Here is a 14,701-nt window from a genome sequence, read left to right on the forward strand (position 1 = left end):
AGATAAAATCCTGACTTGTCTTAGTGTAACAGACAATGAGATGGTTTGATTCTAAATGACTAATCCTAAGATCTTAACGTCTTATAAAACTAGTGTCGATATCCTACGACACTCTCTTCACAATCAAACCTCCTTAGCAAATCAGTTTTTAAATTTAAAAAATTTATATTAAAATCTCGTTATGAAAGTGAAATATTTAATCTCATTTATCGTAATGTCATCGATTTTACTGACGTAAGATATAGCACATGCATGAATGACATAAAAATGATAATTTCTACAAAGATGTGGAGATATAAAATGACACTAGAGGAGGAAGAGGATGCAGAGCAGTACAATGTCGATGCAGGTGCATCACTTGCCTCTTTTTTCCTCTTATAGCGTCGCACCTGTTGAATCTCGTATTTTGATGATGAAACCAATTGATAAGTGTTTATGATTTGATTTGCGTTTTGAGTGACGCAGGATGCTTCGATCAGGAGAGACATTTAAAGCAGGAAGAATCATGTTGGGCCGGAGAAACATGTCAGAAGATTGGACGTCGCGCCGAAGGATTGATCGATGTATCGACATAAGGCTTCGGGCCATGGATTCGGGCATCGGGCCAAGAAGAGCGGATATTGCACCAAAGATATCGGAGTTGCAGAGGTCAACTGACCGATTGGGCAATAGGCCGCAAGAGATGATGATGAGCCGAAGAATCGGACGAAGCGTCGATAGACCAATAACATGCCGGACAACATGATTCATGCTTAGTAATAATTGTCTAGATCAAAGTGTGTTTTATATGTGTAGGATTAACTACGATAGTAAGGCATAAAGTAAAATAAAGTCCTAGAGTCAAGAATGTGATTTCATTGGGAGTTCGAAAGTTCGTCAGAAGTCCAGACGTTCGTCGGAAGTTCTGTTGGAATAGATTGAGAAGTCCAGGAGCTTGCTGAAGAAGCTCGTCAGAACTCGCCAAGAAGATCGTCGTGAAGTCCAGGAGCTTGTTGGAAGTCCGCTAGAACATTGCTAAGAGTTCGTCGGAAGTTCGCTGGAAGAACCTAGACTTATGGACTTGTTTAGCTTAGTAAATGTCTTAGAATTTGTAGTTAGCACATAATTGAGATTGGAATAGGGCCAACTCAATTAGAGGCCAATTGGGCCCATGTATGAACTGTGTTGGGCTCAATGAAAAGGCCCAAACAGTGGCCCAAGAGGTAACACTGTCGTGGCACAGTCTCCGAGACTATGTCAGGCAGTGGTACCACCCAGGCACAGTCTCCGAGAGGCTGCAGGCGATAGTACCGCTAGTCTGAGCGGTGGTACCACCCAGAACAGGCGATGGTATCGCCCGTACCCAGGAAACCCGGGATGAGATATTTTTAGGCTCCAAGTTTGAATCAACTTAAGGCCTATAAATACCTCCCTCATCTTTGGTTAAAAAATACAAGAATTGAGAGTAAAAATAGAAAGAAAGAAACGCTACTGTAATCTTGTGTAAACTCCTCTCAAAAGTTCTAAGTGTTAGAATAGTTTGAGAGGTGAGTAAGTGGGAGTGTAAGAGTTATCTCCTAAACCCGGTAAAAGGAGAAAGAGCTGTAAAAGGTGGTTGGTCTTCGCCTATTGAAGGAAGACCAATAGTGGATGCTGGTGGCCTCGATGGAAGAAAAATCGGCGGAGTGGATATAGGTCACGACGACCGAACCACTATAAAAATCTTGTTTGCGTTTCGTCATGAGCAATTTACTTTAATCGCAAACCACTTCACTTTGCCTTACGTGCCTTTTCCTCCTCTCTCTTTATCGTTAGCGATGCAAATGCCTCATGTATCTCATCTTCGTCTTCCTCTTTCAATGCTGATGAGATGCAAAGTGATACTAGAGGAGGAAGATGAGATTGAGTAGTGCATTGTTGACATAGATGCCTCACTTCCCTCCTCTTCCTCCTCCGAAGACAACGCAGATGTCTCATCGCTCTGCCTCATTTTTCTCCTTGTTGTCGATGTTTGGATCGACATTGACAAGGTCGACTATTATGTCGCTTTCGTCAACCATTATGTCGCTTTCGTTGACCAATACTACAACAACCACCATGGTGTCATCATCCATCACCATTATTGAAGATATCTTTTTATTCATCATTTTCATAACATTTATGCATGTGCTGCTGTATCTTCCGTTAGTGAAATCGATGATAGTCGGATAAATAGAGTTAAATATTTTATTTTTATAATTATAAAAATTTTAATATAAATATTTTAATATAAGAATCGAGATATTATTTAACTACAGAAGATTAATTAGTTTTCACTTTTGCTAATGAGTGATTGGACTAAAAAAAGACTTATTATTTTATTTTCCTCGGATTCTCTATGTGTGAAGACAAATGATTTGTTTTTACCGATCATTTGCTGTTTTCACTTGCGACAAATTTGTTGTTATTACCCAAATACCTTTTCCTGTCACAGAGATCGAGCTTTCAAATTATTCCACATATTAATACAACATTATAGCTTTAGAATTTGAGTGCACATTATGATATGTCCCGTATGATTGAGTTGGTTTATATGCTATGCTACGCGCGTAATAACGATCTAATGATTTCAGGTGGAAGAGCCATATGAAACTTACCCGCGTCCCAACCGGTCTCCGTATACCCGTGAGGCGATTGAAAGAACCCCACCGGCGGGTCCCGCACGAAGGTCACAAAAGAGAAAGGATCGAGTGCTTGCTTCCCGCAATCGCAGCATCTCTCGCCTTCGCTTCCAAGGAACCCACTCCGACTCCGACGGCACGCGCTAATGGCTTCCACGGAACACTCCACCGCCGCCACCAGGTCTCCCCACTTTCTCTCAAAAGACGACATTTTTTTCTCACTCCGCCGACTCCTCTTCTCCCTTTCTTCTTCTTTACTCTCTGCTCTCCTTCCTCCGTTGCAGCGAGATGGACGAGGAGAAGGAGGCGCCACCGCCGCAGGATTTGACGCTGGGATGGGTGAGGGACGCGCTGATTCGGCAGGAGGACTCCATCGTCTTCGCCCTCATCGAGAGGGCCAGGTTCCCCTACAACGCCCCCGCGTACGACCCGTGCTTGCTCCCCCAACAGGGGGGCCGTTCCCTCGTCGAGGCTTTCGCCAGAGGGGCGGAGGTTCTTCAGGCAAAGGTCCCGTCTTTGCTCTCTTTTCTCATTCTTTTGGCCGCCCACTTCACGATTTGCTGTAGAATCGCATGCACATAGGTCATGTGCTCGCCAACGAGAGCGTCTCGACTATCGAATCAAAGAAGAGATCAAGATACATATACCATAAGAAAGAATTTTAGTGGTAATAATTGTTCCATTTCTGAAGTCACTTGATCTTCTATTTAGTGTCAATTCCTTACCATTCAAGGGATCCTTTGTCATTTGATCAGATCCTGTGTAGCTCCTTCCACGCTTATGGGGGGTTAACCTGGATTCGAAGCATCTTGTAGTCTACATATGGTCAAGGACGATTTGAGGCTTGTGGGCTTTGATGCCAACCAGGAGTCCCTTCTAGAATAGAAGAAGTTGGTCCTTGAATTTGGTTCTCTTCCATGGAAATTTGCTCATTAGTATGAGAAATTTGTCACTATTAGAATCTAATGAAAAGATCCAACCTCTTGATTTGGGTGCTTTCTTTAGGAGGAATCGGTCAGAAATTGGTCTTGTTTAGTCCTTGAATTTGGGCATCCTCTTTTGGGAAAAATTATCAGTTAGAGAATTGGATCCTTGAATTTTAGGCATATTCTTAAGGTGAAATCGATAGGATAATTTGGTCCCTGTTGGAAGCAAACTTTGATCTCGTGATTGTGGGAGAATTGAGTTGTTTAGAGAAACATGCCATTTGGCTTTGGTTGTTTAGAAGAACAGGCTATCCAAACTTTTTATCTGTTGTTGCACGGGTGATTGTGTAGCAATGCTAGAAAGAAAGATAGGGGCTCATACTTCTCTTCATGGTTCTTAAGCATTTGGACTACAACTAGATAATAATTATTCTTTTTCCTACCAAATATCTTGTTCTTTATGTATAAATTAGTGAAACATCCACCCCTCTGATACTTTGAAATGTCATCTGAAACCCATTATTTTGGCCTTTTCGATGATCCCTTTATGGTTCATCATGAGGTCTATCTTTTTCCCTGCATTACTGTCTACATTAATGAACTGTAATTGGATGGCCAAAGTTTCTTGACTGCAAGAACAAACTAAGTTAGATTACTGCATCAACTGTATTCAGTGTGCTAGTTTGTTCTTGCAGTCAAGAAATTTTGGTAATCCAAATACAGTTTAGTTTTTGCATCGAATGATCCAAGTAGACAGTCCAACATACTAATCCTAATCTAATTGGTGAAACTTCATCTTCGTTTCTCACAGTTACTAATAATCTGTATAAGCTAAAATGACACTTAAATGTGTCACAGTTCGGTCGATATCAAAACCCAGAAGAGGTATCTTTCTTCCCAGATGATCTTCCTGCACCATCCGGGATTCCTTACAACTTCCCAGAGGTGAGCATCAAACTTTGAGTCTCACATTTTAGGATGTCTGTTCTACTTGTGCTCAGGATGATCCAATTGTAGGTCTTCCATCCAGCATCTGCATCTGTTACTGCAAATAATGCCATCTGGAACATGTATTTTAATGATTTGCTCCCACTATTCACTGTCGAAGGAGATGATGGCAACTACACATCGACAGCGGCAGCAGATCTTGTGTGTTTGCAGGTGAAAATCAATTTTTGTTTGTGCCTGTTGTCACTGTGAACAATATACATCTGACGAGCACTCAGCAGAATATTTTGTCTGTCCAGGCCCTCTCACGAAGAATCCACTATGGCAAGTATGTTGCGGAGGTGAAGTTTAGAGATGCTCCACAAGATTATATGACAGCAATTTGTGCGAAGGTATCGGTTGCCTTTCACTGATACAGCTGGTTCTACCTTCTATTGGCTGTTGGAAGAGAAAAGCACTTAGAATTATGAAGTGGCTTCTTCTTTGCTGCTTGTGCAGGATAGGGATGCTTTGATGAAGTTGTTAACGTTTGAGGCTGTCGAAGAGATGGTCAAAAGAAGGGTGCTGAAGAAAGCCATGGTGTTCGGGCAAACCGTAACCTTGGAGGACAAAACTTTCGATGATGAAACCAAGTACAAGGTGGATCCTGCGGTCGTTGCTCGTCTCTATGACGAGTGGGTTATACCCTTGACCAAGGACATCGAAGTGGAGTACCTTCTCCGACGTCTTAATTGATAGTTTTTGCATCCAATTTCTTCTTCGAGTGGTGTGTTTGCTGTTTTCGTTGTTTCAAATACAGAATAAAGGAGCCTCTTGTGATGCTACTGATTCCTCCAGCTCTTGAATTCCTGAATTCATCTGTTTTCTTCCTCTGTTCTATCATCGATTCGGTAATGAACTTGAAATTTATGTAACTGAGATATGGATGTGGTTTAGGCGATTGGACTCTGTGAGTTCTGTATGTTTACAGCCTGAAATGAGTTGTAAGTGTATGCTTTACAGCCTGAGATGTAGCAGATTGCCACAGATTGTCGTGGGACCCGTGAAATCAAGCTGGTAAGATATTGACAAGTTGGCACAATAGATCCACCGTTCGTTTCAAATTAAAGCTACCATCGAGCCGTTCGCGATGCCGATGATATCCAGGGTTATGTTTGTAATTTTACACCTCCTTCCCTGCTTCCTACGCCATTATTTCCCCATCCCACTTCACTGTGCTCTGTCGTCTGTGTACGGCTTCAGCTCGCCCAAATGGGTTTCCGTCAGCTCCGCCTCCTCCTCCTCCTCCTCTCCGTCGCCGTGGCCTTCGTCTCCGCCACCGACCACATCGTCGGCGGCCACCTCGGGTGGAACCCCAACATCAACTACACGCTGTGGGCCAACAACCAGACCTTCTACGTCAACGACCTCATCTGTAAGCCCTTCGTATCCCCCTCCCGTTTCCATCCCCACCCTGACCTTTTGGTGGCCGCAGCCTTCAGGTACCAGAAGAACATGTACAACGTGTTCGAGGTGAACAAGACGGGGTACGACAACTGCACCATGGACGGCCTCGCCGGCAACTGGAGCTCCGGCAAGGACTTCATCCCCCTCGACCAGGCCAAGACCTACTACTTCATCTGCGGCAACGGCTTCTGCTTCAGCGGCATGAAGGTCTCCGTCACCGTCGTCCACCCCCTCAACGCCTCCTCCGCCGCTCCACCCAACGCATCCACCCACGGCGCCGCCGGATCCGCCGCCCCGGGGCTCCGTCCGTGGCCGTCGAACGCCGCGGCTCTCCTCGTCGCCGCCGCGGCTTCGATGGTGATCGGATCTGGTGTCGGTATCTGATCCAAGGCGGCCACTTCATATGTTTGATATCGATTTGATCTCGGTCGGTATGGTCGTATGTCATCGTCATCATTCTTTGTTCTCTAAGATCGGATTGTTTGGTAGAATTGCTTGTTAATTTGAGTGTTAATTTTGGTGGTTTAATGTGAATTGAATCGACATTTCGATGTGAAATTTAGCTACCAAATAGACTCACATAGCACATATAATCCCAAATAATAAGCACTGTATAGAATAAAAGAATATAAGAATATAAATCGCATGCGTCGTCGTCATCACCACACCATCACAGTATGATCCCCAACACCAGCAGAGCAGCCGCGACTCCGCTCTTCAGTACGACCGTCGTCGAAGCTCCGCTGGTTGGCGCCACCGCCGGGCCCTCGAACTCCGTCGGACCGGGAGCCGGAGCGAGACCGCCGCGAAGCGAGTGCCGCTCCGACATCACCACCACGATCAGCTTCTCCCCCTGCTCGCAAGCCCCCTCCGCGCCGCTGATGAAGTAGTACGCCTCCGAGCGGTGCAGCTCCACCACGGCCGTCCCATCCCTGTGCTCCGCCACCGGGCTCGACCTGTTGCAGCTCAAGTACGCCTCCCTGGTCACCTGCAGCACCGAGTCCTTCGCGGCGTCGTACTTCCAAACTGCATGCAGGAGCCGCGTCAGCGACCGTTCTGCCTTCACCAGTAGACACAGAGGGAAGCATGAAGGATGAGCGAAGATTACCGAGGGAGTCGCCGACTTGGAACCGATTCTTCTCGGCCCACCGGTTGAGGGAGTCGTTGGTGGTGGGTGGGACTCTCCAGGCCTGGTCGTCGCCCCCGACCAAGAAGTCTCTTGCTTCCGAGATAGTGAAGCTTACGAGGAGAAGGGTGAGGCAGACGAGCGATGATGAAGACATGGGTGACGCCGAGAAGAGAGATTGGGTTGATGGCTTGGTTGGGAAGCTGGTCGAGCCACTCCGGCGCTACTTAAGGTGGAAGACGAAGAGGGAATAGCCGTTGGAGATCAACGGTCGAGTAGATTTACTGGGACAGGTCATCAGGTGGCGCGTTGAATTGGTTGATTGGATCGATAGAATTTTTCTGGATTCGAATCTGATTCGATCGGGAATTGAATCTAATATATTTGAAGGAGATTGATTATGGACGGTCATGATTCATCTTTTAGATCATGAAGGATCGACGAGTGGGAATATGATACATCACTATTAGAACAACGCGTTATAGGTAAAAAGGCATCAAATAGAAGAACCCCGGATCTTCTATTTATGCACCACCTTACGCTGGGTTGATGAATGGGCTGCTGTGCTGCAATGTTGCAGCAACCTAATCAACCATCAACTAGAAGGATCGAGGAATGCGCTGCTGTGCGACCGAATCAACCCTCAAATCGAAGGGTTAAGGAATGCGCTGCTGTGCAACCCAATCAACGCTATGTTGCGCATTCATCTCCTCTTCCCATCATATGCACCACCTTACCCTCCCTGTCTCTCTATTTCTCTCTCTACCCTTCCCTGTCAACCAAGCCAAGGAAGCAAAACAGAAGAATCTCCACCCTCCAAGGAAGAGTGCATGCCCTCGCGTAGCCATCTTTGTTCCCGATGGCCCATCTGGACCAGGAGCTGTGTGAGGGGAGAACAACCGAAGCCAAGACCGAAAAGGAAAGAGGTGAGGTGAGAAAAAAGGGGGAAGACAACGCAAGAAAGATAGGTGTCCTCAGATATGCATCACCCAACCAAACCTCTCTCTCTCTCTCTCTGCCCTGGCTTACCAGAAATGCCCCTCTGCAGCCAGGAGAACTCCCCACCCGTCTCCGCCAAGCAGGAAGACCGTAACCCCCCTCCTGTTCCCAATTCATATGGGCCTTTTGGTCATGGTCAGACCTCAGGGGGAGACAGGGGAAGGAAGAAACCCCACCTTTGTTTCTCCACCATCTCCTCTCTCTTTGCAAAGTTGGAACCTTCTCCCATCCGGTGCCTTCCATCTGGGTTTCTCTCCTCTTCTGCCTTCTAAAGGTTCGATTTTGCGGCCATGTTGATGAAGAAGGGGAAGAGATCGGCCATGGAGTCTTCTCCGCCATCCACTTATTATCCTGTTAGCCAGGAGGCGAAAACGAGGTTCAGGCACCAGAGTCTCCTGCAGGATTACGAGAATCTGCTAAAGGTAAGACCTTTGGGTTTCTTCTTGGTTAAATTATTTGTGGTCCGTGTATGAATCTGGGAGAGCTGTGCTTAGGGTTTTTCTTATCTCGTTGATCTTGGTGATTAGGGCTTCTTTTTACTTGGCTTATTGTATGATGGTGCAATCTCATATTAAGGTGCTTGGACTTGAATTACTTTTGGACTCAATAATCTAAAAAGCCCTATGTTTTTTCAGCATGAAGCACTTTAGATGTATAGTTAAGGTTTGGTATCGCATAAAAATTATTAATTTTAGGTTGCATCTGTTAATCAAAATTTTAAGATGAGTTTTCTCAAGAAAATAAAAACCAAGAATTATGTGTTAGGTTTCTTCATTATTCTTGCTTCCAAGCCAGTCTGCTTGAATGACTAGATCTATGTCTCTTGATGTTGCCTTTTGTTGTTTTATTTTCTCTAAATTGTGATTTTTCAGATATAGATGTTTAAATCATTGCTCGTCGGCCATACGACGGGTTATACTCTTGATTTTGAGTTTTGAAAGATCTACTTATCATTTCTGTTTCAGTTAAGGAGAGTGCCTTTGTTTAAGTATGGGTTAAGAAATAATTTATCAGTTCATTTGGTGTAGGCATACTAACTAGAAGAATATAAGCTTTCTTGGGCACCATAATTCCTGTACAGTTTATACTCATCCCAGCAACTTTGTTTCTTCAAAAATCTTACAAGTCTATATCTCAGGAAACTGAAGCAAAAAGGAGGAAATTGCAGAAGGTGGATCAGAAGAAATTGAAGCTTCTTGCTGAAATCAAGTTATAACCTCTTCCTTTTGGCTTTTTCAACATTATATTCTTTTTCCATGTTTGCCTTATGTTTCCAAATAATTCAAAAGTTTCTAGTGAGAAATCGGTAGTTGCGATCAATATTCATTCGGTTTGTGAGTAAACTTGTTCAAGAACATTTGCCATTGCAATGACTAATCCTGTTCATCTCTATCCGACAGATTCTTGCGGAGAAAATATGAAAGTCTATCGATGAATCCATCACGACAAGCTCCACTTAGGCTGAACAAGAAACTACAGAGTATCCCGACCCAATTGTTCATGATCGATCAACCTCCAAATCCGTCTTTTCAATTCCCTGCCAAAGACCAGAGTTCCATAGTCAGAGATGCTTCTTTCCGAAGCACCCCAGCAGTAATAGACTTGAACCAGGTTTCCTTGTCGGTAAGTAATGCAATCTCAAGCTACATGCCTAAGTGACTGACAATCAAAAAAGGAGAAATAATATTTTCTGAACGTCCTCATGGCAGATTGGTGAAGGTTTGGATGAACAACAGGTCAGCTTAGGGCCCGCAAAAGCTGATAAGTTGAGGAAGAGTTTGATGGATTGTGATGATGTGGCTAATGATCTCAAGCCCTTGATTTGCCGAGATGTCGGTCGTGGATCAAACCGGGTGGTGAAGAGAAAGATCACATGGCAAGATCAGGTAGCTTTGAGGGTGTAGGTTAATCTATGTCATAAAGGGTGAAAAGCCATGCCCTTTATTGAGAGGTAAGTTACTTCAAAATATTATGCCTTATTAATGCCACTGGTGTTCCTAGTATGAATTTGGTGAATCAATCAGAATAATCAGTTCTACATATTTGCCATTAGAGTTGACATTATGAATGGTGGAATGTCTTGATACTCCACAGTATTATCCATTAAATGGATCCTAAAGCTACCTCATCTAGCTATCTTTCAATATGCCCTCATCAGTCACCTTTGGATCCACCATCAGAGCTTCAAGCAGCTTATATATAATTTATCTGTTTTCCCCTGATTTCACTTTTAATTTGGACTTTGTATTCAAGGTATGTCGACTTGATCTAGTTTAGAGTGCAACATGTTGGGATGTTTACTAACCGCCATATAGATTTTTAAGATGAATTTCGTGGACATGACATTGTAAGCAGTTGTTTAAGCATTAAGAATAATCATATGGATTATAGGTACATGCTGTTCATTACTGAGTGTGTTTAATGATGTGAAGAATGGCCATATAGTTTTTTGCTGATCCATTGTGCTGCATCATGTTGTGACATTGGATGGTCATGGATGATTTGTCTCCCCCAACATAAGAAGATGCTGAAGAAAAGTTCTATCCTATGGCATGGAAAGATTTAACTTAGCTCTATAGAAGCTACCTTCTGGTATCTGAGTGATTGATATATACAACTTGATCTGAGAAAAGAAATCTTCAATTTTTCTTATATCTGTAGAGTTTGTGAAGCCTCAAATCATTGATAACCCCTAAACACAGTTAACCAGAAAAAGCCACAAGCATTCAGGATAGGAAGCTTATGGTGCTGCAACTGAGAGGCAATAGGATAGAGATGAACACACACCAATTAATTGAAGCTTGCCCAACAACTCTTAATGTATCTGATTTCTACCCCTTTAGTTAAGTTTAGGTATCAAACTTCACATCCAAAATCATGTGGACTCAGAACTACTTTCAAATCGACAATGAACACATACATGTCACTGCCAGAAGTTGCTGGGAAATGACCAAACATTTCATTGCCAGAAGTTTTGCTGGGAACAATGACCACCGTTCCCACAAAAAATAGGAAGGTTGCCACAGCCCAGAAATCATATACACCCATCCAATTTCTGATACTTGACACTATCTTACATACATTGTTCTCAAGTAGTCATCTTGAAGCAAAAATTGGCTTTGTGGCTGATCAGATGTAAGGGTTGATGTGGGAGGAGTAATCTCTGATGCCAGCCCCTTCCCACCCCATCCACTCCTCCCACAAGTCGTACATTCCCTCGTCGGAGAAACCATCACTACTCCATTCTGGCCGCTGCCATTGCTCTTGCTTCTGCTTCTGATCAGCTTGTCTCAAGCTGCTCATTACAATCTGCAGATGTTATAGATCAACTCTGTCAGGAACCAAGCTCGGCTTCTTTTTGATCCAAAGCATCTCAAAGAATAGAACAGGTTGATGCATGGTGATACTTACATCATAGGCTTCATTGATGCGATGGAACTGGACGTCGCAATTGCTACCTTTGCAAACATCTGGATGATACTGCAAACAATCCCATGTAAACATTTAGAACGATCACAAAACAAGACACAAAAAGGAACCTTTGAGAATTTTAATGCAGGCCACAGGTCAAGAGCCAAGAAAGCAATTACAAGCCAGAAATAAATCTTATTGCAGTGTGTTCTGAAATCATTCTTCTTGAGATCTCTTCCAAGATTTCCCCCAGAAGCGATAAACTAAACCCAGACCACCCATTTTGCGACAAAAATCCCTCCGTTTTAACAGATCTAGACCCAAACAACTCACCACAATCAAATGAGTGAAAAGAATAAGAGGGAGGGAGGGAGAAAGATTGAAGGGAAGAGGGGAACCTGCAAAGCGAGCTTCCTAAAAGCCTTCTTGACCTCCTTCTCTGGCGCCCCTGGCTGAACCCTAAGCATCCGATACTGATCCGCCAAGCTTGCGGCGGCGGCGCACCTCACGTCGCCTCTGCTCCTTCCCGCCTTCCTCCTTCCCTTCGCCACCCCACCCCTCCTCGCCCAATTCCCCATCGAAGACGAAGACGCAACCATCGAGTTCATCATCCCCATCGGCATCGCCATCCTCCGAAGCGCGACTCCTCAAGCCCAGAAACCCCCAAAAAGTGAGGCCTTTTGCCAAGAATTAGGGGTTGGTAACCAATTATAAAGGAAACAAAGCAACGAGAAGCAGCGTGCATAGCACGTGACCGTAACATAAACCCATCTCCTTATCTTTCTACATTTTATCCACTTTTATTTAATTATGCTTTTCTATTTATATTCCACGTCACATCATAATTTCAATGCACTCGCACATCGTCCCCAGCAGAGCACCCCACCTAAGTGAGGACTACAAGTGGCCCAGAAGAAGTGGTAAACTTTAGAGTACCTTTCATGCGGTACACTTTTAATAATTATTGCCGGTTTTCCTGGTGACTTGGCACCACTTGGTCGAACATATATAAAAATGTCCAATAATTTGGTTTTTTTTTTTTTACCCACTTGGCTACCTCGCTTGCTTGTGGCTGAGATAGGAGATCGGCAGCATGACCCGCTAGGGTAGGAAACGGGTAACGATGTGTACGATGAGGAATCTAGTGGTTGGTGCACAAATCTATGGAGGGATTTGATCGAGCAATTTTGTCGGCTTCTTCCACGCCAAATACACGTCAGTCATGCGTCGGATGCAACATGGAACGGTATCGATCTTTGTTATGTGGTACACGAGGGGACAATAACATAAGATGTGGTACCAATTTCTCTGTCTGCTTCAAACATGGATGATCTTTACGTCTCATTTAAAACATGGAAATCACTTCCACGTCACATAATCATCACATTTCTCGTATATATATATATATATTTCTGATGGAATGATGTGAATAGTCACTCATGGTGATTAGACAGATGATATGATATGATATCGTGCTCATATTGATGTGTCATTGGAATGTGGATCTATATCTCATGTTCCATTGTAGTCTTGAGCAAGAATGAAGTTTGATGACATGGTTGTATTGTGGGAAGAAGTCGTGGCATACAAGCAAAGCATTGCTGTGGATAACGCTGTGGAAGATGCTTTCTTCCTTCTTTCCAGTTGCATGGGAACGAACATATGGCAGCGAGCAGGTGGAGCTCCAATCTACTTTGTTGTACAGAGTTCATGTGCGATTAGAATCCATGCTTTACGCGAACCCATTTCCCACCACCTCTCTACAAAGCGAAAACCATCGATCTCATGTGTATAAATCCCCATGAGTATCTGCTTGTCACTGTGCAGCTAATCACTTCGTCGGATCCATGAAGGCCTCTCATCTCCTATCTTTCGTGCTTACTCTCTTGCTTCAACTTTGTTGTTGTTGGTGTTCAGCTGATCAAAGAACTCTGGGTGGAAATGACGAGGCCCGGCGACTACCTCAGCTCCTAAAAGCTCAACCACTTCAGGGTGGGTTGCATGATGTAGGAGATCTTGTTTCTGTAACCTTCACCATATTTGGATGCTCATTAACTGAGCTGCTTGCAGGCTTAAATGTGACTGTGAAGGAAAGAGGGGAGAATAAAGAGCACTTGGATAAGGGGACGAGCATAAGCCACTCGGGGAAGGGAAGTGGTGCAGGGAAAGGAGGTGGGAAGGGCGCCGGCGGTGGCTCACAGACGCTCCGCCAACCAAGGGACCAGCGAAACAGCTCGGCGTCCAGCTGGCGGTGGCCGCGGTCCTCTCTCACTTTACTCGTCGGTGGGTTGCTCCTCCTCTTCCTGCACTCCTGCGGTTGAAGTCGAACAAGACGATGATGACGATGATGCTGACGAGAGTGCTTGTTGTCATGCAGGCTGTAATGTCATTCAACAGTTCTTGTCGAAATAAATCCTATGATTAAAGGCATAGCCTGGATCATAGTGGATGGATTCATCAGCATGAAGGATACATAAGGATCACTTTCATATGATTGAAAATCATAATAAATATAAATATAGAATAATAATTTTATATTTCTTGTATATTTTTATCTTTGATCAATTTATTTGAGGATCAATTATCATTATATATATATATATATATATATATATATATATATATATATATATATATATGATTAAGAAAAATCTCTTTCTCAAAGTTATATAAATATACTTTACCAATATGAATAAAATCATCCTTTTATGAGATTATAGTTTCGATGTTTTTAAGTAAGGTTTTCTCCCTTTATTCTTCTCCTAGCCATTGTGGCCATCGCTTGTGTCCATGATTAGCACTCGGAGTTGGTCACGACCTGCTCTTTACATCGACAGTATCTACTTATATTAGTTCATTGTTTTGCCCAATAATCTTCTTCGCATGCCATAAGTCTTCCCAATGCCATAGTCTACTTATCTAAAATCTCAAGTCACCATCGCACACGCCTCAACTAGTTGGCTCTACCGAATGAAAGTATTGACACATAGTTGAAACTAGTCTCTCCCTCCTATACTAGGCATCCATGCCACTAGCCTTTTAGTCAATAACCTTTCAAACAAAAGTCTCTCATTAACCACATGCTTACTCTAATCCTATAACATTAGTCACCATTTGAAAAATTATTTCATAAAATCTCAAACATTCAAAAAGTAAAAGTATTTGATTATTTGTATTATCTCTAGTTATACCCCTATGCTTCACAC

General features: G+C 43.6%; 5 protein-coding genes across 6 annotated transcripts; 3 read left to right on the forward strand and 2 right to left on the reverse strand.

Moving 5' to 3' along the window:
* Positions 1 to 2,662: 2,662 nt before the first annotated feature.
* On the forward strand, positions 2,663 to 5,453 carry LOC135616720 (chorismate mutase 2, cytosolic-like). The gene is made up of 6 exons (XM_065116224.1): positions 2,663 to 2,820; positions 2,924 to 3,146; positions 4,424 to 4,510; positions 4,583 to 4,726; positions 4,813 to 4,905; positions 5,012 to 5,453. Exons 1-6 carry the CDS (start codon positions 2,786 to 2,788, stop codon positions 5,246 to 5,248), a joined length of 819 nt encoding a protein of 272 aa, XP_064972296.1. The 5' UTR covers positions 2,663 to 2,785; the 3' UTR covers positions 5,249 to 5,453.
* A 266-nt stretch (positions 5,454 to 5,719) lies between these two features.
* Positions 5,720 to 10,124, forward strand: LOC135616721 (early nodulin-like protein 19). 2 transcript variants are annotated; one of them, XM_065116228.1, is made up of 5 exons: positions 5,720 to 5,927; positions 5,988 to 8,506; positions 9,223 to 9,293; positions 9,485 to 9,707; positions 9,794 to 10,124. In XM_065116228.1, exons 1-2 carry the CDS (start codon positions 5,765 to 5,767, stop codon positions 6,341 to 6,343), a joined length of 519 nt encoding a protein of 172 aa, XP_064972300.1. In that variant the 5' UTR covers positions 5,720 to 5,764; the 3' UTR covers positions 6,344 to 8,506; positions 9,223 to 9,293; positions 9,485 to 9,707; positions 9,794 to 10,124. The 2 variants fall into 2 exon arrangements, with proteins under 2 accessions (XP_064972300.1, XP_064972297.1); XM_065116225.1 differs by lacking the exon at positions 5,720 to 5,927 and having other exon boundaries at positions 7,478 to 8,506.
* Positions 6,630 to 7,242, reverse strand: LOC135616722 (early nodulin-like protein 15). Its single transcript, XM_065116229.1, has 2 exons — positions 7,068 to 7,242; positions 6,630 to 6,985 (listed from the first exon to the last, which is right to left on the reverse strand). Exons 1-2 carry the CDS (start codon positions 7,240 to 7,242, stop codon positions 6,630 to 6,632), a joined length of 531 nt encoding a protein of 176 aa, XP_064972301.1.
* Positions 10,125 to 11,020: 896 nt separating the features above from the next.
* Positions 11,021 to 12,178, reverse strand: LOC103990562 (chaperone protein dnaJ 8, chloroplastic). Its single transcript, XM_009409752.3, has 3 exons — positions 11,894 to 12,178; positions 11,496 to 11,564; positions 11,021 to 11,393 (listed from the first exon to the last, which is right to left on the reverse strand). The coding sequence occupies exons 1-3, from the start codon at positions 12,122 to 12,124 to the stop codon at positions 11,214 to 11,216; spliced, it is 480 nt and encodes a 159-aa protein (XP_009408027.2). The 5' UTR covers positions 12,125 to 12,178; the 3' UTR covers positions 11,021 to 11,213.
* Positions 12,179 to 12,183: 5 nt separating this feature from the next.
* On the forward strand, positions 12,184 to 13,947 carry LOC135616723 (uncharacterized). Its single transcript, XM_065116230.1, has 3 exons — positions 12,184 to 13,171; positions 13,413 to 13,487; positions 13,566 to 13,947. Exons 1-3 carry the CDS (start codon positions 13,036 to 13,038, stop codon positions 13,814 to 13,816), a joined length of 462 nt encoding a protein of 153 aa, XP_064972302.1. The 5' UTR covers positions 12,184 to 13,035; the 3' UTR covers positions 13,817 to 13,947.
* The last annotated feature ends 754 nt before the right edge of the window (positions 13,948 to 14,701 follow it).

This window comes from Musa acuminata, chromosome BXJ2-7 (genome assembly GCF_036884655.1).
Source record: "Musa acuminata AAA Group cultivar baxijiao chromosome BXJ2-7, Cavendish_Baxijiao_AAA, whole genome shotgun sequence".
Classification (NCBI taxonomy): Eukaryota; Viridiplantae; Streptophyta; class Magnoliopsida; order Zingiberales; family Musaceae; genus Musa; species Musa acuminata.